The sequence below is a fragment of the Erpetoichthys calabaricus genome, chromosome 6 (assembly GCF_900747795.2).
Source record: "Erpetoichthys calabaricus chromosome 6, fErpCal1.3, whole genome shotgun sequence".
NCBI classification, from domain to species: Eukaryota; Metazoa; Chordata; class Cladistia; order Polypteriformes; family Polypteridae; genus Erpetoichthys; species Erpetoichthys calabaricus.
Genome location: NC_041399.2, coordinates 80057594 through 80082342, shown reverse-complemented (window position 1 = coordinate 80082342; position 24749 = coordinate 80057594). Strand labels below are relative to the sequence as shown.

The following is a 24749-nucleotide window of genomic DNA, read 5'->3' as shown; positions in this document are numbered from 1 at the left end:
CCAGCAGCAACCCAATCTTTTCCTGGTTTGTCTCCCATCCAGGTACCAGCCAAGCCCGAGCTTGCTTAGTTTTAAGTAGATTACCTGTTCTGAAATGCATGAGGTATGTTCTTTCTTTCTTTCTTTTATATTGTGTTTTTATTAATTGCTCTGAGGAGACATGCAGTTGTGAATTTAATTGTCCTATGTGCGCATGAACATAAACTTGACTTGACATTGTGATAAAGTACCAGTTGACAGGAGCATGCCAAGGTGGAAAGATTTTACAGGACTGAATGCTAAAAGAAAGGGCAAAGTGTAGATAACAACTGGGTTGTTGGAAGATTGTCAAAAAAGACAATGGTAGTGTGGAATATTTAGAAGTACAATCCACAGGAGAGAGAAAAAGTTATAAGAGGGGAAGAAACATTTTCCCCTTGAATGCTAAAGGGAGGGCAAACCCAAATACACAATAGTGATGCCTGATCTTCTGACAAAAGAGGGAATCAAAGGAGTACTGGTAAGGCAGCAGAATATCTCCTGTCCAATAGGAGGCAGCACATAGTCACAGATTGGTAGAACTGGGATTATGTTGTCCTTTTAAAGGTGAGGACTAACAGAAAGCCAGTCATAAACTTTCAGTCTGTTAAGTGGCAACACATGATCCCTAACTAAGTGCAAGTGCATTTTGTTGTTCACTTAAGGCATAGCATAGGGCACTAGAGGTCTGCTAAAAGGATTTCTAGCTTGGTGTCGCCATAGCCGAAAAAAGACCACTGTGACCCTGAAGATAATTCCGTAGCTTAGCAGAAAATGACCCCCAAGAAAAGATTAAAGCCATCTTGTGCCAGAGTACAGGAAGTATATATTGAAAGGCAGTTAGTTGAGAACACTTTTGTCACAATTGAATTTATGTTTTATTAAGTACATATAAATTGCAGAACTTACTGTGTTTCACATAATGCCTGTATGCATCACAGGTCAGGAAACGAGCTGCAAATATAAGCAAAGACTACACTCACCCCGGTAACCATCAATTTCACTTATTACCATCGAGAAAACATTACCGGTCACTAAAAGCAAGAACTGCTAGACATAGAAACAATTTCTTTCCTACTGCAGTGACTATGTTTAAACACAGTCTCTTCCTGATTTCTGTTCCCCTCCTTTTAATAAAAATTATATTTATTTTTATAGGACTTACTTAATATATTACTGGGCAGGAATGCTATTCTACTTTACTATTTTTGTGTTTACTGTATTATATAATGGTTTAATGATATCATGTATTGTATACTGTGTTGTTTCTATGTACCTTGTTATGTGTATGGATGTAAGACCAAGAGAAATTCTTAGCAACCATGTTGCCTGGCAGTAAAGTTCAAAGTCCAGTTTGGTTCAGGTCAGTTCAGATTTCATTGGTTCCATTTTGATTATTACCCCAAATATAGTTACATTTGAAATGAAATTGAAAAGCTGTCTACTCAGAAACTAATACAGGCAACAAGTAGATAGACTGGTCTTAGTAAATCAGTACATGAAAATTCAGTAACCTTAATTATTGTGAAAGTATGAAACATATCTGAACATACCGGCCCCTAAATACTGGAACAACATAGCCAATTATGTCACTCTCATCATAAGCAATGTAGGAGGGTTTTACTCTCTTAGGTAGTGGACTCAACTTCACAGATGTCATTTCCATTTTCTCACCAGATGAATGGGCGACCTTCAATCTGCAGGAAAAAAAGCACAATTAAAGAAATCAGGTGATTTATCATTGAATTCCTTAACAGTAGGCAAATGCCTTCTCAGTAAGCAGTGGTTGCATGCACTGTAGATATGGTATAACACCTCTAACGATGCTTTGAAATGTCATTATTTTTAACTTGAAACATAGAAAATATTTATTTAAATAATTGAATTAGTTATAATAGCACTTTTACTAAAATTTTAACATAACATACTCATACTCATTTAATCCAGTTTAGCAAGGGGTAAAAGCCATGGTGGCACTAGATGCAAGGTAGAAAACAGCCCTGAATACGATACCCCTCCAGAGTAGGACATATTTACACACACACCCATGCAGGGCCATTTTAGCATACCCAAACCTACACATCTTTTAGGGTGTTAGTGGAAAGCCAAAGTACCCAATTAGAAGACATATATATATATATACAGTATATATATACATCCATCCATTATCCAACCCTCTATATCCTAACTACAGGGTCACGGGGGTCTGCAAGGCAGAAAACAAACCCCGGGCAGGGTGCCAGCCCACCGCGGGGCACACACACCCGCACACCAAGCACACACTAGGGATCTCCAATACACCTAACCTGCTACCACTGCACCACCGTGCCGCCCTATATATACAATATACATATATATATATATATACACAGTATATAATGTGAATTTCCCATTGGGATTAATAAAGTATCTATCTATCTATCTATCTATCTATCTATCTATCTATCTATCTATCTATCTATCTATCTATCTATCTATATATATATGTATATATATATATATATATATATATATATATATATATATATATATATATATATATATATATATATATTGTAAGAATGCTAGGGGTCGCTGTTGCCCGTTAAACCCAACAGACAGACGCAGACACAGGTTAAAAGCACTCAGAAGTATTTCTAATTCTTCTTCTTTTTAAGCAGTGCCTCCAAAGCACCCCAGCCACAGTAAACAGGCAATACAATATAATAAGTAAACACAATAATTCTCTCCTCCACCTCCCAGCAAGCTCTATCACACTCCTCTCGACGCTGGGTTCCCAACAGTCCTTTATATAGTCCTTGACTCAGAAGTGCTTCTGTCCTTCTGCCCACGTGACTTGCTAGCACTTCTGGGTCAGATGGAGAATTGGCTTTTTCTTCAGCCCAGAAGTATTTCAGGGCTCTCATCCTCGTGACTTAGGAGTACTTCTGGGCTATGGATGAGGCATGTCTCCTCTGGTCCTCTCACAGCTCCTCCTGGCTGCACCCACGGTACCCAACAGGGCTGAGAAACTGCACTCCAAGTCCCAGGATGCCCTGCTGGAATCCAGGGCCCCATTACTCTCCAGGGGAGCTGCCATCTAGGGGGAGGAAATGTCCTGGAAAAGCTGCCTTCCCCCATCCTTCCATCTCAGGGGCGTCCAGGCTGGGATTAGCTGCCGGCCATCCGCCACAATATATATATACTGTATATATACAGGATGAGTCAAAATTTGTTAACATTTGAATGGCGAAACAATTTATTCACAAAATATACTTCATATATGCAAGATGATTTACAGGAATGTCTCAACCTGTTCGTCATCATGTTCAACACTCAAAAACCAATGAGCCACAGTACCATTTAAAGCCCTGATGCACATTTTGCGGGGAATAGATAATACCACAGTCCATATTCTGTCCTTCAGGTCATTGATATCACAAAGTTTCCTGCTATACTTGCTCCTTGACCATACCCCATTACCAGAAATCACCATTGGGTGCATTGAGGTTTTTAGACACTCTTGGTATGCTCAAAGAAGAAGCGGGACTTTTGTTTCTGTTCAAATTATTTGTACTTTGTACTTTGCCTTTTGTGTATGCCTCCCTGTAATCTTTTTGTTTAAAAAGGAGCCATTTTTTGTAGCTTTCTCCTCTTGTGTAGTATTCTGGGTGCAGAAGGCTGCAGTAGGTTTACATTGTAGAATAGTACTTTATGTTGTTATAAAAGAAATATGTTGTGCTAACTAGTCTCAGTGTCCTTCTCCCAGTATCAAGGTAGACACCTCAAAAGGTAAGCTCCCTAAGCTGTGAATCTTGAAAGGAATGATGTGAGTGGTAAAAATTAAAAAGTGCTGTACTGGCCAGACTTTTGTACACTATCATGCTTTTATTTCTACAATTTTTTTCTTTGAGTAGCAAACATGCAACAACATGCACTCTAGTCCTACTGTAGGGACCAAAAACAAGCAACCAATCTGCTGAGCTAAAGTGGATTCTGTCACTATTATTATTGATACCATTAAACTGCAGGAAAGAGATTCAGCTTTTGTTCTGGATGCTGCTGTCCCTGTAACCCTATATTGGACTTAGTAGATTCAGAAGCTAAATGAATGAAAGAAGAAATAAATAAATAGTGCCAAAAAATAATATAATAATAATAATAAAATATATAATAATATTCTAGTGCCAAAAATAAGCACATGTGTAAAGCACAATAAAAACTCCATTTCTCCATCCATTTAAAAGACGTTGTTTAAAACACTTTCTGCATTAGAGAAAGTTGGGTTCTGTGTTGGTAACATCATGTACAAGGCAGCAACAAATCCGGGGAAACATGAAAATGAAAAATGTACCTTACTTATAAGGTAAGATAAGTACATTTTAATTACTGTATTAACATTTTTATCAGTTGCTAATAATAAATAATCAAATATTTTCCCCTCAAAGAAATGGAAAGCATAAGAAAACAAAAACTCTTTCAGACAATCTAATAGGAGTAATTCAATACAGCCTGGTTTTCTTCCATGACAGATTTGCTGGCCTGTTTTTCACTGATTTGAGTTGGGAGCAGACCAATATAATGGTATTATTTTAGTATTTTATGGATTAAGAAAAAGTTTCCTGCCTGGGCTTGAAAATTTTTCACTACAAAAAGTTTGGGGGTATGGAGATATCTACTACATATTCTGCTGGATTCAGAAAACAGTAGTGTTTCTATTTAGTACAGGCAATGACCAGCAGGGAAATTTTACTTGATCATTTAATATTCAAGAACAGTATTACATATCTAAATGCACACTGTTCCCTAAATGTTTAGCATATTGAAACTATTGTGAACAATTGACACGTGTATAGCTAGATTGAGAAGACTGACTTGTTAGTTGCTCATATGGCATTTGCTTGCTACTGTGGTCTGCCAAACAGGCCACCCAGTGTATCTTTCAAGAGCCGATAAGCAGCCTAACTGCTGTCTGTTTCACATACGTGGTGGGCAAGTATCTCACAAAACTTTATTAGTGCACAAATGAGCATATGATTGGAAACTCTCAGTGATTTTTATGGTTATAAATGCAAAATAAATTAGAAACCTGATAGCCATTTTGAATGGGGTTATGCAGTTTAAGATAACATCTATTGTAAAACAAACTACAGGTAAAAGAAGTAAAACTAATATTACACCTAAATATTATTTTGAATAGTGCATTTACATTACACATTGTGCTATGAAGAATGGTTACAAAAAATATTACAAGCAAGGCATATGCAATGATTTTCATAGGCAAAGAAATAAAGGTGAATGTTACTTTTTACTATAAAGCATTTCATAATGAATTCCTATCAAAAACACATTGTAATGAGTGAAAAGCAGTATTAAACGATCTTAAGCCCACTTCATCCAATTCAGGATTATGGGGGCAAGTAGGAGGAGGATTAGGAGGAGTAGTCCTCAACAAGGTCAAATTATAGCAAATTATTATTTTATTTGGAATCTTTCGTAATAATCATTATCACATAATTATGCACATGCAATCAATAGAATTATTACAATGAAACTATATATGGTACATTTTAGAAGTTGTGAGGGATGGCCGGCCAAATATTCCGGTCCATACCTCCAGGCTGCCAGATGGAGCCCTCCCAGCAGCATGGAAGGTCCCCAAATTCCAGCAGGGCATTATGGACATTGTAGTTTTTATAAACAACCCTGCTGGATACCGTGGGGACCACCAGGAGCTGTTGTAGGGAGGCTCACAGAGTGCTACGTGCCCTATAACCCGGAAGTGCGTCATGATCACATGACTGGAAGGAATGACGTGCTTCCGGGTTGAAGAAAAGGACTTTTAATCTGACCCGGAAGTGATGAGGACTTATGGATTGTTGGACTGGAACCACTTCCGGGTCAGGGGATATAAAAGGACTGTGGGAAAGCCCAGACACTGAGCTGAGCTGGGAGGAAGGGTGGCTAAATGTCTGGGAGAGGAGGATAGAGAGTATTGTTTAGAGAGAGAATTGGTATTTGTATGAGTAGTGTGGAGTGGAGGGTGCTTAGTGCACATATTTATAATAAAAAGAATAGTACTTGTACTTTCACCTGGTGTCTGGCGTGGTACCTGAGGGTTCAAGAGGTCGATAACAACCTCTACTGCTACAAAGTATAATCAAATATTAAAGATCAGTAGTAAGATTAAATTAAATATTTTTTTTATGATGCCTTTATAAATGAGCACTATTGCAAACTACTTTATGAATCATGCAATGTAATATAATGATTAAAATAAATGAATAAGCTTTAAACTTTAAAATAATCAGGACATGAAAGACTATTAGGTAGCAGACAAAAAAACCATAGTCAAAAGACAGGTCAAGTTAAAAGTACCCATAAAGAGGAGGACAAGGGCCACGTATAAGAACCAAAATACAGTACAGTAATCGAAAATTTTGGTTAAAAAATACAAAAGAACATTAAGAATCCTAACAAAACTGCAAAACATAAGATTTGGATTTATTTGGAATTTTATCTCTGAACTATAATAACTAGAGTGCCATGCTGGCATCTTTAAATGCTTGTGGTGCTGATATCATGTGTCATGAGGATGGGGTACCATGACCAAAAATGACAGATCAAGCCACAAACTTTCATTATTTTAGCCAGGGTCTTTATTCCAGGTTAAATGTAGTTTAATTCATTTTGTTGCAATTTAAATTAACTCATTCTGTATGCTATGTTTTCTATTCTTTTTTGAGCATTGTTTTGATTATGATATATGTGTTTTCAGTTCTATGTTGAATTATTTAGCAATGTGCCTTGTCTCCTTAAGGGAATACTACACCCAAAAACGATATTTTTTATATGTTACTTACCCTGATGTGGTTTGTAGTGGCATCCGAGAAAAAAAATTAATGATATGTTTTCATGGAGAATAGAGATGACAAACTTTCTGATAGAATAGATGTCTGTGGATACCTATGCTGGACCACAGTAAACAATATTATTTAATGAGTGGAAAAAATTTCACATTACTCATGGCGCATAATCCACATGTGAAGTATTCCAGTTGTAGGCTTACAATGGTCAAAATGTATTAATTTTTTGCTGAAATTTTGTTAAATAAATACTCCCAGAAAATCAGAGCAGTGCAAGCAGAGGAAACATATTCACATGGGATCAAGGATTTGAATTGAAGACCAGCCTCTCCCCCTCATTTATTCGTCAAGAGTTCTGTCTATGTCCATGCTCTCAGCACAGACATATGATACTAAATATTCTTTTTTTTTTTTTTTTTTTTTAATATTTTTATTTTATTAATTTTCATTGTAATCATTCCATACAAACAGATCCATTTATAACCCAACAAATTTGAAAACAAATCAAACCCCATCCCTGAGAAGGAGAGCTTAGCTAAAGGAAAATTTCTTTAAGCTTTTTAATAAGGCAACATTAGACAAAAGAAGGGGAGAAGTAAATATCTATATAAATAAGAGATGGAGAAGGGAGTTAAATACAATAATAGTTAATTCTCTTATTCTAAATATTCTAAATATTCAAAAATATAATTTCAAAGTAAGACTTATGGTCAACTAAGTAAATTGGTTTCATTGACAACCCACTGAGGTGTTCATTTGCTGGTAGCCTTTTAAAAACTGTTTCAAGTTGTTGTGATCAGACAGTTGATTTTTGCTCATTTGATACTTTGATAATAGAAAACAACGGGGGCTTGATCGGGTTCTTGGTTCTGAATTTTTATAAATTCTCTCTGACGTCTAAAAATTCCTTAGACTTCATTGTTGGAGTTTCAGAGGTCAATCAGTCTCGTGGTCACATCTGCTTTTGTACTTGATATGCTTTTAATGATATTGAAAATAATGGTATAATGTTGTTTTTCCTTTGGGCACCACCAATTAGAGGAATATTTGTGTACTGTTGCTATTCTATTGTTAGGCAAGGTCAACTGGAAGTGTATGGCTTGTAACATATCTGTGTTAAGTGTATAAAGGCCATGTTGTGCACTTCCTGGTTGTCCTTGGTTTGACTCAAACCAAATCTTAAATTTAAATTCTCTTGCTATCTTGAAACATTTCTGGTTAACAAATTCCAACTGTGCTTTTTGAGTATGAGTTAAGATTAATGTTTTGACTCTGGTGATGTGTGTATTTATTGGTTTTAGATGTCCTGTCCTCTCTATCTTTGTGATTTGCTTATTGACATCCAGGTTATGACCTACCACTTTCTGCTTTTGTTTTGATTCATCTCCCAATTCGTTTTCTAACTAAATTCTGCTGCTTTCCCTTGCAGTCAGCATAAAAGGCAAGTGAAAGCTACAACAAAAAGTTTCTCGAACCTCTTTGGTTCTGTATTTCATATTACAGACTATTTATAGTTCTTATGGAGGCAGTCTTAAAAATAAGAAAATTATCTTCAGTTATGACAAACTCTTGTTTGTAATATAGTACACAGTGAAAGACATTGGCGGATTCTGCTGCTTCTATAATTTTTTTTTTTTAATAATTTTTTTTTTTTTTTGCATTTATATAGCGCTTTTCTCACTACTCAAAGCGCGTAGCAATTGCAGGTTAAGGGCCTTGCTTAAGGGCCCAACAGAGCAGAGTCCCTTTTGGCATTTACGGGATTCGAACCGGCAACCTTCCGATTGCCAGTGCAGATCCCTAGCCTCAGAGCCACCACTATGAAACTAACATTATATATAGTAGGTATTTTCAGATTCCATAGTAGATGGAAGAAGTGAAACTGGGAATTCATAAAACTCTGAACCATAGTAAATAAACTCTAATTCATATCCTTCACAATGTTCATTACTATACGGTATGCTTAAATAAACATTTCTGGGAAAATATTATCAGATGTTTGAATATAAAAACTGTATTTAGTGGTATAGCAGTTAGTGTTACTGTTTTTTTGTTATTGTTTTAGGTGTATTTATTTACTACTGTATATATAGGTATTGGTGTATTTACAGAGCTGTACAGGACTTTGGTCAACTTCTGTTGTTTTTAAATGAGCTCTATAAATAAAATTGACTTGACTTCACTTGACTTGGCTGCCTCACAGATTCAACATCCTGTGATCAAATCCTGTGCCAGGAATTGTCTGTGTAGAATTTGCACATTCTCAAGGTATCAAGGTGGATTTTCTCCCACATCCACAAGGACAAGCTGTTTAGATTGACTGGTGATTCCAAATTGGCTCCATTTGGGTATGAGTGTGTGTGTGTTTTACTAGGTCCTGCAATTAACTGGTGCTTTGTTCATGGTGGTTTTCTGCCATTATCTCACGATTGTTTGGATAGGATCTGGCAACCTGTGGCTCTAAATTGGATTAAGTGGATTTGAGATATGTTATGTAAAAACTGAATTTCTGAGGCAGACCTCACTATGCCTTTTTGTGGCATCTCTAAAAACTAACGAGCTATTCACTGCTTTAATCTTTGGTGACATGTTCACAGTGCAGAATTTATATATATTTACAGACCGAAAACAGTAATGGAAATACAGTAACGTGTATCATTTGCATATACACACACATACTATATTTATGGAAGCAAACTGTAATATATTAAACACGTAAGTTTTGCAATACATGTCTTGATTTTTGTGTTTACTTAATTTTTCAAATGTGACAATTAGGGAAACACAAATTACGCTAATAACTGTAAGAAACATTGGCCAGTTAGCACTTGAGAAGATGAAAAAAAAATTACATTTTCTAATAGTGAAGATAAACTTTAGGAGCCTAAGACAGTGAATCATATTCCAGCAGGACCTTCACATAGAAATCAAAAGCCCAAACAGAAAACTTCATGTGCAAACTATGTGAAAGTCGCAGACTTGGATTCATGTAATTAAGGGAAAATTGCATTGTGTGTATGTGTAGACAGGTACTGCTGAAGCAGTGGTGTAGCTAGCTTGCTGAAGGCCCCTGTGCAGCACCCTGAGGTCGACCCCTCCTTTCTAGAATAACTGTTAGCAATTTATTTGGAACTAGATCTTAGGGGCCGGCTGGGCAGTGGTGTCTACGACCGCAATACTATCAGATCATACACTGGTGACAAACAAACTGTCTCTCTAAATGGAATTTGTAATAACCTTTTTAATCGCTTTATTAGGGCAGCTGTAAGTTAGCAAAAATAAAATAAATTGTGGGAATTGAATGCTAGTAGTACATAAATATATGTAAGAGACCACTTGCTTTTCCAAGATAGCTTTGTGAAGGAAGAAGATTAAAATGTAACGTAAGCTAGAAAGTAGAAACTGTTCTGTGCTATAAAATGAAGCAATTTCAATTTGTGACAAATTAAAACGACAACACCGGCTTACAGGATACTGCTACACAGTGGACCTGTTTTACCCAAGTTCTGAGAAAATGGACATCATAAAGTGAGGTGTCAATGGTTCCAAGAAATTTGCCTTGTTGGTAGGAAATTGCTTGGTCATATATATTGCTTGTTTTTTTTTTAGTAATTTCTCCATTTTTATCGGTTTTAGCAGATAGCACCTGATCTGAAGCAGTTGTATTGCTACTTCCAGACTCATTAATTGCAACCATTTTACTCACTGCACTGTCTGCATAACCTGTTTGCGATTGTTGCGATGATTCACCAGCATCTGCATGCTCAGTTACCACCGCTGGCTCTTGCTCAGTTTTGTGAAGTGTAGAAATCTTGGTAACCTTAGCACTTTTCAAATCCTGTTGCAGGCGTGCCTTACGTTTAACAGCACCAAACTTATAATGTTTGCCGAATCCTCTGCTACTGGCCGACATGGTGTCATTTGGCAAGAGCATAAAAAGCATCAAATTGTTCTAACGATTATTTACAATAATAATGTATTTTTACATTATTCATGTTACATCCTTCAAAACTTCTTCCATTACATCCACTATGGCATGTCAAAGGGAACACGAATCCAAATCTGGGAATGTGCACTTCTCTATAAGGCATACTAGGACGTGTTGTGCCTCCGATTAGGCTCCGAGCCTCCGAACTCGCAAAGTCTAAATTCATGTAAACTGTAGGCCTGTTAAATACGTAATATCATCATGAATTGGACTGGACTAGCCTGGCAATGGTGCAAGCATGTCACTGAAACTGTGAATTATTAACACAATGAACTGTGCAAGTGATTTAAAATTCAATTTTTTTAAATCTATATGGCCCTGAGTGGGCCCCCCAAGCTTGTAGGCCCTTGTGCTTTGCACAATCAGCACAATCCAATGCTATGCCACAGGTCTGAAGTATGTGGGACCCCCTTATGCATCAGTTATGTGATTATACATAAAGGAGAAATTATACTATTACTCACGACATACACAAAAATGACAAGTGATCTAGAAATCAAACAAACTAAAATGTGTGCATTTTATTAGACAGGGTATTTGAAATGCATCACTCTGTCTCTGACAAAGTTTGTTCTAATTTAAAACTGCACTTGTTTAACGTTAAAAATCAAATATTTAGACTGGTGTTCCATGAGCCTTGAAGGACATGATTTAATGCTGCGTGCTGTGAGACATAAAGAGTGATGCATGAGGGACCAGGAGGGACGAAACATGGTTCGGTGTGGAAGTAGGTGAGAACAAAGTGAAATCGTTTGAAAGTGGAATGTGGGTTCAGTTGCTGATTTGGTTACTACCTGCATAAAGTCTGCATGTTATCCCCATGTTGGCAAGAACTTTTCCTGTGTGTCTCAGAATTGTCTATCAGCCCAAGCACATGCGGGTTAGGTTAATTGTTGTCTCTAAAGTGGCTTATTATTAATGAGTGTGAGTAAATGCCTAAATATGTCCTATGATGGACTGATATCCTGTCTAGGGCTGGTTCCCAACTATCCATCCATCCATCCATTTTCCAACCCGCTGAATCCGAACACAGGGTCACGGGGGTCTGCTGGAGCCAATCCCAGCCAACACAGGGCAGGAACCAATCCCGGGCAGGGTGCCAACCCACCGCAGGACACACACAAACACCAAGCACACACTAGGGCCAATTTAGAATCGCCAATCCACCTAACCTGCATGTCTTTGGACTGTGGGAGGAAACTGGAGCGCCCGGAGGAAACCCACGCAGACACGGGGAGAACATGCAAACTCCACGCAGGGAGGACCCGGGAAGCGAACCCAGGTCCCCAGATCTCCCAACTGCGAGGCAGCAGCGCTACCCACTGCGCCACCGTGCCGCCGGTTCCCAACTAATGCTTCAAAAATAAGTGCTGACTATTCATAAGTCTGTAATGAAAAAATGGTTTCAGAAAAAATAATGCAAGAATTTTTTTATTTGTTGTACAGTTTCTGTGTGTTCTACAGAATAAGTCAATTGTATGCTGAAATCAATCAAGTAATACTTATGATCATGGTTTTTCATCCATCCATGCATTTTCTGAAATTGCTTATCAATTACAAATGAGCAAAAAGCTGCAGCATTTTCATTTCAAATGTTTTCTGTACATTTTAGATCACTGTCTAGAAGTGTACCAAATGCCAAAATGTGTACATATTTCCTATTTTACGTGAATAGTTTGTCAGTCAGGAGAGAAGTATCTTTGTTTATAGAGTAAATGCAAAACAAATTGAGGAAAATAAACAGTATCTGAAGAAAACACCAAACCAGACTATTTTATTAAGGACAACTGTTTTAAAAGGTGTCAAACAAATATAATGTAGCCAAAGCCACGAAAAGTATAGACTGGGAGTTGAGCCAAAATAAATACAGCTAAATAATTAAGTGTTACAAGGCACAGTATCTATCAGCTAATGCAGAGAATTTAGGAATGGATTATCCCCACAGCAAAGATAAGATCACAATGGGAATTATCCTGACAAAACAGAACTCAGTGTCTGATCACATGCCAATCTTGCGTCAGTGTTTTCGAAAAGCTGTTTTCCCCATCCACAATGCTATGGGAGACCCAACATTTTCAAAGGTATACCCTTTGGAGAGTGTTTTCAAAAATGTTAGTTCACTCTGGATGTTTAGAATTAAAAAAATGAAGAAAATTAATTAAAAATTGTGTGTTTTCAAATTTACCTGTGTTAATGTGGACTAGGCCTCAGTTTCTGCAGAAACACTCAGACAGACAGGAGGATGCTACATATTGACTTCCATTACAGAAGTAAGTTTCTGGTAGTGCTTTTCACTCACAGCTCCCAGTAACCTGGTTTAAATTCCTGGTATTCTTTGTGTTGAACTTGAATCTTCTCTCCTTTTTTCCTCTGAATACTAATGCTTTACCACCAAATAACAAACATGTGCTTGTTAGATTAATTGGCAGCCCTGAAGTGAACTTCTGTTTTTTAAGTGTCACATCTATGAGAGTGTGCTATGAGATTCAGTTGCACAGTTTTCAGACCAGCTTCCTTGCTTCTTGTCTGGTGCTGTCAGAATAGACCCCAGTCCTAAAAACCCAAAATCTGATTAAAGTTCAGACACTGGATGGATGGAATGTTTGAGAAAAAATTGCCATGGTTCATTAAAACCTCTCTGAATTTTTCCAGAACTCATTCTCCAAGGTCTCACCCAACTCCACCTATACACAAGCCTTTGCTTTGGTCATTGCCATGATTGTCAATTTTTTGTGTCTTTCTGTCAAATCTGCAGTGATACTATGAGTGGCATCTTTCATTCTGATGATTTCAATTATTGCTGGACTTTAGCAGCATGGCCTATAGTTGTCACCATGGTAGACATCAACAATCTTTTAGGCACAGCTTCTCCTGAGGTCTTGAACAGATTCTGTTATGACTCTACATTCCATACTTCTCCTGATATGCAGCTGACGCTCTTGCAGAGAAGAAAGTTGAACTCATTTTAAATGGAGGCATCCACTAGTTATTCCCAACATTCCTTCAGTAACCAGCAGTCAACTCATCTTTCTGAGCCAGTTCACCATGGAATGGTGCTCAGCTGACAAAAAACATAGTGCTCCACATTCTAAAATCCAGTTTTTGTTGCCAAGGTCTAGTACATCTATCTATGTCCGTCTTTTGCCTGTCACCAGAATGTTATTACATTTAACCCTCACCCTATGTCTTATGGGTTGTGAACCCACATAACAGTTCCATGCAGCTTTTCAGGCTGAGCATTATTGGACTATATGGATCTCCCACTCACCAGATGCTCATTGGAGAACACCACTCTCAAGCCTATCTCCAAGAATGGGATCTGGTGCCCCAGCTCTGGAAGAGCTTCTTTTTGGTTTAATTGGGACATCTGTGAGGGTCAAATTATGATCATTCTTTGTCTGGCCTCTCTTCTTTGATCAATTTGTCAAGAGTATCTCTATCAGAACTACATATCTCAAGACAACTTAGTCAGAGGAATTAATGAGCAACATATATTTCCCCACTATGACAAGTTTTCCAACAACAGGTAACTTAACCTCAACATTATTGGAATGTGGCAGGAATACCAGAGTAATTATAAAGACACAAGGAGACTATGCCATCTCCACACAGACAGTAGCTGGACAGAGATCTCAACTGTAAGGTAGCTGTGCTAATAACTATTCAACCATAACATGCCCAATGTTTCTGCTAATTTTAAAAATCTATGTATTATCTAAAAATATTTTAATTATATAATACACTCACAATCCAAACATGTCTCAGCTTTTCCTCTCTTTCTCAATATGAATTACCAAAAAAATGTAGGACTCCTAATGACCATGTTTCACTTTGCCATTGCCATTTGAAGCTGATAATTTTAAATCCCATTAACTTGTTTCGTTTGCAATAATGCAGTCTAATGCCAGATCCATATAAAAAGTAGCCCTGTCTCTTTTCTGTGATTCACATAAATAATACTGAAAATAATTAAAATAAAAAAAACAGTTTTTATTCTACAAATATGTTTAAGTGGATTTAGCTACTGTTAGAACTCAGCTCTATGATTCATATTCTACATTGTGAGACAAGTTGTACTGTACAGGTATTGCAAATGAGCTTTTCATTTGGAAATGTTACTGTCACCAACTGTTATCTTCTCACAACATGCTGAAAGTCTGGATTCGAATTCTGCCCATATTTAAATTAGAATACTGTAGGACTTCACATAATTTGATATCTGAAGTAGTTTACTTTTTTGCTTGCTTATTGTCCGTACATTTGCTGCTTTGACTGGTATTCTCTGAGGTATTCCTAGCTTGTGTTTTATATTGCGAATTGCACAAAATGAGCTTTAGGCATCACTTCCAACTGTATTACTCAGTTTCATACATACTACAAACTGGAATAAAGCATAGGAATTACAGTATGTAACACACACTATGACTATTATGGAACATACATTGATGAGTAAAACATTATTTCAGCTGTTAGGACAATTAAGTGCATACATTGAGCATGTTATGAAATACTATACTTTTATAATTTCCTACTGAATATATTTAAGGTGACACAAAAGCCATGCAATACATACCCTTTGCTGCTGGAGGAAGCCTCCATGTGGTAGTGACTGAGGGACGACTTCACCTCTTTGTTGCGGTAGGAACGATCATAATGCCGGTGGTCTTTTTGATAGAAAGGTAAGGATACAGAGGACATCCTGAGAGGCTCTAGGTGGCAATTCTTATCCAAATCCTTTAGGTCAGCTAGTCCAATGCAAAGCACTATTCAAATAACAGCAGAATAGTAAGTGGCAAGTTCACAAAAACTGCTTGAAAAAATCCTCTGTTTTTAACATCCCTAAAATGTACAAATAGATTCTCTTAAAATGAATAAAAGTGTAATAAAGTACTTGTCATTATGTCTAAGTACATGTAAAACACTATTACTGAAATTCTAAGTTAATATTTACCACAAGAAAACAGAAATTTAACTTACCAAACTAAAGTATGAAACAATACAAGTGGAAAAATAAATAAATAAATAAAATAAACGCCCTTTCACGTTACTAAAGTTGAATCCAAGCAAAGCAGCACATAGGAAGAGGGCTGTGGACTGGACTTGAGGGTCCAGCACAAAAATAATTCTGTCAGTCAGTGGAATGTGAGAGACCCACTCCCGACCTTTTATGGACAGGAAGGTTGATAAATATAGCCGCCTGCCTCCACTCCCTCACTTTACAAGCAGAGCAGCCACAAGCAGCCCACCCAACTTTACCAGCACGTCCAGGCTAATCAGATTTGTAAGTAGGCCAAGCTATTCACATAGACACTACACAGTCTTAGAGTGCTGATTGTCAATAGCTGAAATGCGTTTCATTTCTTAGAACAGAGAGTGTGAATGATATGCAGTAGATCCACATTTGATAAATACTAATTGCATTATTTTTGCACAGAAAATTAACACCAGAAATCTCAGAAATCAGAATAGTTTTCCATAATCTTTATTTTTGTGGCTTTCAATTTAGTGCATAACAATAAAAGATGTTCTTGTATGCGGAGTCACTTTGTATATTTTGTGTGTATTGTATGTATTGGCCCTGGCCTCCTGCTAACCTTTAGTTAGGGATAAATATAAAGCACCCAGTATAAATACTGTATATACAGTATAATATTCTCAAATACACTTAAAACTTATTCAGAGTTGTGGGAGCCTGAAGCCTATCCCGGCAGCATTGCATGCAAAGCAAAAACAATTTTGAACAGGATGCCAGTCCATCACTATTCTTACTTACATAGGGCCAATTTAGCACAGACAGTTAACCTAACTGGCATGTCATTAGGGATGTGGGAGAGAAAAGCCACACACATACACACACGGGAAGAACATGCAGACTCCAGATGGACAAACTCCAAACACTGGATATCAAGTCAGGATGCTTTGTTTTCAGGACACCTTATGTTGTGCTTTGGTATTGAATCCTGGGCCCTTGTGTTTGTTTGGGTTCAGTTTTCGTGTTCTCCTTGCATTTTTGTGGGTAAAATGTTTGGTTTGGCCTCATCCTGGATTGTTTCTTGCCTTGTACTCAGTGCTGCTGGGATAGACTCAGGTTTCCCATGTGCCTAACATTGGGTCAAGCAGATTAATTAAATGGATGAACAGATACACGCACATATATATAAACAACTTTATTAAAAGGCTATGTACCATTTGTTTTTCCTCATGTTTATTTATGAAACTTCTCATAAGCTTAAACAAAATTATTAAAAAATATCATGAGCAAAAAAAGTAAACTTTTGACAATTTAGTAGTATCCTAAAAAAATCAAGGTTTACATTTAAAATATTGTTAACTTCTGCTGGGAATGCCATTGTTTTGGAAACATTAAACTCTAAAGATGTACTTCAGGTATTTGCATTTGATACATAATATTCATTCCATCCATTGTTGGCTACTTTTATCTTTATTTAGATCATAGGCAAGTTAGAGATTAGCCAATGGGCAAACTGTCAAGAACTAGTCTAGAATGGATTACCAGTCCACTGAGGGCAAATATACAAATGTGACCACCCTTGTACTCATAGCTTTCCCTCAGTCATCCTGAAAGTCCATTGTCTGAACACGGCATCTAGTGAATTAGTAAAAAAAAAATGTCTGGAGCAGAAAGTTAACAAAGTGACACTGCTCAAAGAAAGGGTATACAGGAGGTTGTGTAAAAGACCTGATCACACTGGCAGAGCTCCTTTATAGTCACATTTTGGTAAACAGGAGCTGCCAGGGATAAGTAAGAAACTCCTTTTGTAGAAGGCACTGTAAAAGGAGACATTAGGAAAGATGTCATGGGAGTGTTCCTGCAGAACATTTAATTTTCCACTAAGCCAATACATAAAAGAAAATCAACCCACTAAAAGAATGTTGGAGTCCTAAAACCTATAATACATGAGAAATTATTAACTTGTCTTTTATGTATCAATATCATCCATCCATTTTTTGACCTGCATATTTATGTCAGGGTCAAAGGAACTGGAGCCTCATCTAGCAGCTTTAGGTGCAAAACTGGAATCATATGGTGGGTTCACCAATTTTATCAGAGCTTGTTTCTTTAAATGAAACAAAAGGCTCACAATTGTAGGGGACCCTGAGTCGACCAGAGCCACAATGTCCTGGTGTTCCCAAGACTTTAATGTATGTGACCATCCAAGAACCCCAAAATGAATCCAGTAATGATCTCCAGGTAACCTTTAGAAGGGTGTAAATGTCTGTATAAGGTGTCATGATAGTGCTAACTACTGCACTACCATGACACCACATTGATTGTCTTGGGTTTGAATTTTGGTCAAGATCTTTTTCTGTGTCATTTTAAGGCTTATGGAGTCAGGAGATGGAGGATTTCAGCCAGAGATGAGTTGGTGTATTGATTTATTTTACCTAGTATGGTAGCCACATTTTTGTACATTTCAAATCTGAATCATGTGCCTAGTGCCTTGTGGTGAATAAACCATAATTTTGTTTTTCCTATGGTCACTATGAGTTTGGAACACTCTTTTCAGCATTCTCTCCTTTGAAACAGACAGGTTGATAGACATTCATGCATATAACTAATGTATATTAACATTTACCATTTTATTTTATTACAAAATATATACTTTTATATAATTCAATAAAAAGATAATCAAAAATGTGTATAATTGGAAACTAATAACAGCAAATAACAGTCAGTCAGTCGGTCATTGTCTAACCCGCTATATCCTAACACAGGGGTCTGCTGGAGCCAATCCCAGCCAGCACAGGGCACAAGGCAGGAACAAATCCGGGGCAGGGCGTCAGCCCACCGCAGGGCACACACACACACACACACACACACACATCAAGCACACACTAGGGACAATTTAGAATCGCCAATGCACCTAACCAGCATGTCTTTGGACTGTGGGAGGAAACCGGAGTACCCAGAGGAAACCCACGCAGACACGGGGAGAACATGCAAACTCCATGCAGGGTGGACCCGGGAAGCAAACCCGGGTCTCATAACTGCGAGGCAGCAGCGCTACCACTGTGCCACCGAGCTGCCCAGCAAATAACATAATAGTTAAATATCATATTTTTAATTCAAAACAAAATAGCATACCCCTCACTAAAAGGCATACTGTTACATTTTCCTTGGCAAATAGTTTATTGCAAGCAACCTGTTTAGCTCTGTTTTGTCTTCAAATAGCAAACGATACATACAGGGCTAAATGCTAATCTGAAATTTAGAGGCAGACAACTACAGCAGTATTTTGAGTAGGCTGTGTTTCTTTCACCTTCAAACCACTACTGTAACTCGCACCTCACTGACAAACAGAATGCTGTGCAGTCTAATGTTTTACCTTTGACATCTCTGGTTTGTTGGGGTGGATGACATTTAAAACAAATGTCATCTTCCAAGGTGGAAACAGTTTGTATTGTTGCAATGTTAAATGGCTGCCTAACAGCTGTGCGCCAGGCTGTCTAATCTTAGTAGAAAGCAATATTTCTTTTATACCAAAAAGAAGTTAACATGCTGGCAGAGCTCTAGTGACAGCTGCATAACATGATTACAAGGCAAGTATTGTGAATGGAAAATCTATAATTAAACTACCCCAAATGAAGAAAAGCTGTGCAATTCTTTAGACACAATTGCCCAGTAGTAGAGTAAATGTCCACTCATTTGTGTAATCAATCTGTTTTGCAAGTCATGTCCATACAGTAATTCTTGTTTACCATAAATTGTATCCTCTGTAGATTCATTATCTTATAGCTGGAAGCCTGCATAGTTGCACACTTTTAGAAAATTGGAATACTGTACACTTTGAATTGAGCTTGTCAGGCTGGGATTGCTCCCTTGACTTGCTTTATCATGCCATTTATGTTATTGGCAGTTTGTAGCACTAAGGTGACTGGGTAGTTACTTTAAGATACATCATAGGATGTGCGGGGACATATCATCAGTGATACCTCCTGAGGTCATCAGGTGTTTCGGGTCTTGCAACATCAGACATCCTCTCTCTGGTGAACCATCCAGGGCTGATCAGGCCCTAGCTTGTGCCACAGCAGCAATAGCCCACAAATCAAACCTCTTGATCCAAAGCCACCTGGAGGCCCTCTCTGCAGCATCTATGGTGGACTTTATGGCTATCCTTTTGTAGCTCCTATGATGCCAAGCAGGGTATGGACCTTGCATAAAGAGCAGCCAGCAAAGCCTAGACCCTGCCTCAATGGGGTCACAAGAAGCATTCAAGCCACCCCTCTGGCACTGCTGCACCAGCTCATGGTACTTGGACATGGTACTTTTGTTCAAAAACCTCTTCAAAGTGTTCCTCCCAGGGGACTGTCAACTCCACTATGAACACTTGCTTTAAAGAGGCAGATGTTAACACTATGTCTGGCCTCAAAGAACTTGATGTAATGTGGTCTGGGAGTTTGAGCTGCCTGAAAAAGTCTATTCACAGCTCTCAGTCCAAAACCTGAGGTGAGCAGGCCAGCTGCAACTGTAGGCTGTGACTGAGGCTGCTGTCTTGCCCAGACATAGGTTATGTCCCTCTGGCTGCAGATGACCCTGTTTTTAGCCATGGCTTAAGAGATGGGTTCTGCCACTGACTTGAGCATCTGATCTTGTCACCAACAGTAGTGGCTCACACTGACAGCTATTGTGCAGCTACTGAGGATGTGCTCTGGTGAGCCTTTTCTGGTGCAGAGAGGACATATTGGAGACTCACTTTCCCCCAGGTATGTAGATTTGCTGGGCTGTGTAGGATGTCATACACGGCTTGAACCATGAACTTAATACTCTGTTGTTCACCCTACTAGATGTCACCACAAGATAATTTCCTCCACCATCCTGCTGATTCGCTTCTCCTGCACACCTGTCCACATCTCCTCCAGGTCTAGATGGTGTCTATCCTTGCTATGGGCCTTGTTGTAACAAGGTTGTGGGATTGCTCCCAAACCTGCCCGTCCTGTTGCCAAAACACCCACTACAGCCTTGTGTTTCAGATGAGACTCTGCTAACTCCAGACCTTCCTAGGCTCTCCACTTCCTACCTGTACTGCTGATATCACTCTAGTGTCCCTGGTGTCATGATAGAGCAGTGCCTCTCTTGTAAACTTCTCTTCAAGGCTGCTTATGGGGAGCTCGATCTTACTATTCCTCCCATACAGTGCTGAACTGCTTAAAATGTGTGGCAGACCCAGCCACCTGCAGGGATAACAACTGATCTTTCTTTTAAGGGTTTCCACAGTTGACATAGTCACCTGGTAGACCAGCAAAGGCCAGAGGACATGGGGCAACCTGCTGTGTTGGTATAACCAAGCCTTGAACATACCAGGTAAGCCAGGTTTATCTACTGTGGTGAGCCTAGTCTGATGCTTCTTGATCGTTGCTTGGATGGCCACTGCATACTTAAGGTTTCAGTCAAATCCCTTGCCTAGGCTTGTGAGTGGTTTTTCTTTGATGGATGGTTTTTCAATGCCATCCACAAAAAATCAAAATTTGTCCAACTTCTTTTCCTTCTTCAGTGCTGTGGCCCTGGATTTTGCTGGTTTAAATGTCATTCTTGCCCAGGAGATGAGCTTCTCCAGGCCCTGGAGGAACCACATGCCAACAGGCAATGATGTAGTGGCAGTCAGGTCATCCATAAACGTTCTGATGGGGGGCTGCCGAGTGCCAGACTTGGACAGTTGGCCTCTGCACTCAGGCTCAGTTGCCTTGACCGCAATGTTCATGGCAAGTGTGAAAAGAGTAACTGAGATAATACACCCAGTTATCAGTTATGATCCATTTTTCAAGGTGGTGCCAATCAGATGTTAAGTTCCTGTAGTAGTTCAGGATGAGGTCCTTGATCTTGCTGGGCACATGGATCGATCTATTGTAGTTTCAGCCAGCTTGTGGGGTATTGAGCTGTATGCATAGGCAAGATCAAGCCATGGCACAACCAGGTCTCCCTTACCTTTGTGTGCCTCCCTGGTCATCTGTATCACAATTCCTGTATGTTCTAAGCACCCTGAAACTTCAGGAATTCCACCCTTTCTGTACCGATGTGTCAATGTACTGATTGTTTAGGAGGAAATCTGTCATCCTTCTAGTTAGGACGCTGAAGAAAATATTCCCCTCTACACTAAGAAGCGAGATTGTTCTGAACTGATCCGGCTTAGTTGAATTCTCTTCCTTGGGTATCCAGACTCCCTCCACCTGCCTCCACTGTTCTGCTAATGTCCCCCTTTGATAAATCACTTACAGCATCTTCATGAGGATTTTGAAGAACTCTGGGCAGCACTTGTACACCTTATAGGGTACTTCACTGGGTCCTTCACTGGCTGCTGTAACCACCTCTTGGACATCATTCCAGGTGAGTTCTGTAGTGTTGAACTCCACAACTGGGGGCATCATTGGGTCTGGTGTGTCTGGAATGTCCAAAAGGGCTCAGTCGCTCAGAGTGTTGTGAAGAAAATGATCTACCTCTTCCTTGAAGCAATCAAGATGAATGCTGATCTTCTGTGCCCTACGATGCATCATGTTGCTAGATCTAGTCATCTTGTGCTCCTCAGCACCAAACCTCTCTGCCGCAAAGCTGACAATGATTGTGCTCAAAGTCTGGAGTCATTTATCCATATCTCCCTTTCCTGTTGAGCTGATTATAGTGGCTACATCCTTGTCAAATTGGTGCCACAGGCTGTGCTGATTAGCTGGAGGTCATCTAACCTCCTTAGCGTTAATGCAGTACTTATTCTACAACGTATTTAATCCAGTGATGCTGAACAGCTCTCCTAGGAGCAGGAGAGCTAAGTACTTGGAGGTTCTGGGCACTGTGGTATGTCACCCAACCGGGCCCATCCCGTGTCTCACCAGGAATAGACCTTGTGCACTGCGCTACACTTCCCTGTGCCAACTATTTCATTCAGAACTGATGGATTTTCAGACCTTGCTTGTTCTTGCAGACAGTGCCACAGATGCATGTACTCATTGTTGTTGATAATCTGTTTGCCAAGGTCATCATCGTTAGATGATGAGTACCCCATCAGGACGGACCTCTCTCCCCCCACTCGGACACACCTTGGGGGTATGTCTCTGAGAGTTGATCTGTAGCTTTGTTGAGTTCATCCTCACAGAAGATACAGGTCTGGCTGCTTACCCCTTCTTGCCTCTGTTGCCATCTTTCTGTGCTGTCAACTGTCTCTCCATTGTCACCAATCTTTTCTTGTTGGTCATCCAGTGTGTTCCTGGGTGTCACTGGCAAAGCTAATTTTCATGGTTTAAGATGCAATGATGCTTCACAGGATAAGCATAAATACATTGTCTGTAATCAAGGCTAATAATGAAAGGATTTTCTTAAATTAAAAATGAGTAAAACAAAGCAAGGATCTGATTTTCTAACCAAGCTCTTAATGCTTGGATTGCTCTCTGGACTTGATTTATCATGAAGTTTATGTTACTGGCACTTATATCACATGCACATACATCCCAGAATAAGGAAAATACAGACTCATTTCTCCAAGACTGATGATTAAATGATTTTCCAAGATTAAGAATGTATAATTTACATTTGTAGTAAAATTAGTAAAAATTAGTCGCACAAAGCAATATCTGATGATCATTGTGGTCATGGTCAAATCACAACAATAAAGTAGCGGTAGAAGAATGCGTTCATTTTGTGTTTTGGGGAAATATGATGTCAGCTTTCAAAAATATACATGCTTGCACCTTTCAAATAACAGAGAATAAATTCTTATACTCAGAAAGATTAACTTACAGTATTATTGAAAGCTTAAAGATTTACAAGCAGTCAGGAGAGAGTAAAAAAATGAACAGGTGTTTGTGTGTTCTTCCAAGAACAAGATGAATATGTGTCATAGTAAATGGCAATATGTACTGCATACAGTAAAAACATTTAAAAAAGAACCTGTTAATTAAAGTGAGAAGGGTGAAATAGTATATTACTGCAGAATTACCTATCACTTTACTAATCATTATAGAATGGAAATGTAACTGGTACTCCATATTGTTTAGACTCACCAGCTCAATTTGATTCATCTGTCTGCAATGAGACACAATGGCTAAAGGGCAGGGCTGTAAAGTACAAGGTTGATAGTTCAGTTCCCACAACTGATTCCCTGGATTACTATGAGTGAGTTGCTTTTTTCAAAGAAAACAGAATTTCAAATTAACCTAGTATTCTCAAATCCACTTAACCTAATTCAGAGTAGTGGAAGTCAGCATACAGTATATCCCAACAATAGTGGGGACACAGCCATGAATGAGGTACCAGACCATCGTAGGGCCATTCACATTCATATACTCACATACTGCCAAATTTCAATTACCAATTAACTTAACCTGCACATCACTGGAGAACTTGCAAAAAAACCCACACACAGAGGGGGATGAACATGCAGACTCCAGAAAGGAGTCTGAACCGAGTTTGAACCCAAGATGCTGCATCCGTGAACCACTGTACTACTGTGCCATCCTGATTTCAAAGTAGCAAGATAAAGTATAAGATCTGTTAATGCATAGTAAAATAAAGTAAGTTAAAGAGGAACTAATGTGTACGTGCATGTACAGTACAAGACATTCAGTGCAGTTATTCCAGAACATTTGGAGTAGTATTTTCAGTTCAAAGCACACTCGGTTAAAATGCAAGGTCTGAAGTGAAATACAACACCTGTAAAGCGCCTAGAAATTGTGCTTGGTATTGAAAGGTACTATATAAGATGAAAATTGTTTGCTTGAGCTAAACATGATCTCATCTCACATGGCAAAACCAACATAAAATATCTTTAAGATAACCACAAAGAGATAGATACCTTTATTTATTTGTGGAACTGCTCAATTTAGCTCACTGAGAGGAAAGTAACAAGGCAGACTTTGCACAGAGTATCTCTCCTTATCTTACAGGAAGTGTA

At 38.7% G+C, this 24749-nt stretch overlaps 1 protein-coding gene across 4 annotated transcripts in view; it reads right to left on the bottom strand.

Annotated features, from left to right (window-relative positions):
- The window catches only part of myom1b (myomesin 1b), a 147299-nt gene extending 131303 nt beyond the window's left edge, over positions 1 to 15996 (bottom strand). For all 4 annotated transcript variants that reach the window (XM_051928730.1, XM_051928731.1, XM_051928732.1 and 1 more), the window contains exons 1-3: positions 15829 to 15996; positions 15425 to 15614; positions 1572 to 1715 (exon numbers count right to left, since the gene is read on the bottom strand). In XM_051928730.1, the coding sequence (XP_051784690.1) occupies positions 1572 to 1715; positions 15425 to 15549 (269 nt within the window). In that variant the 5' untranslated portion in view covers positions 15550 to 15614; positions 15829 to 15996. The remainder of the gene's footprint in view (positions 1 to 1571; positions 1716 to 15424; positions 15615 to 15828) is intronic.
- Between the last annotated feature and the right edge of the window lie 8753 nt (positions 15997 to 24749).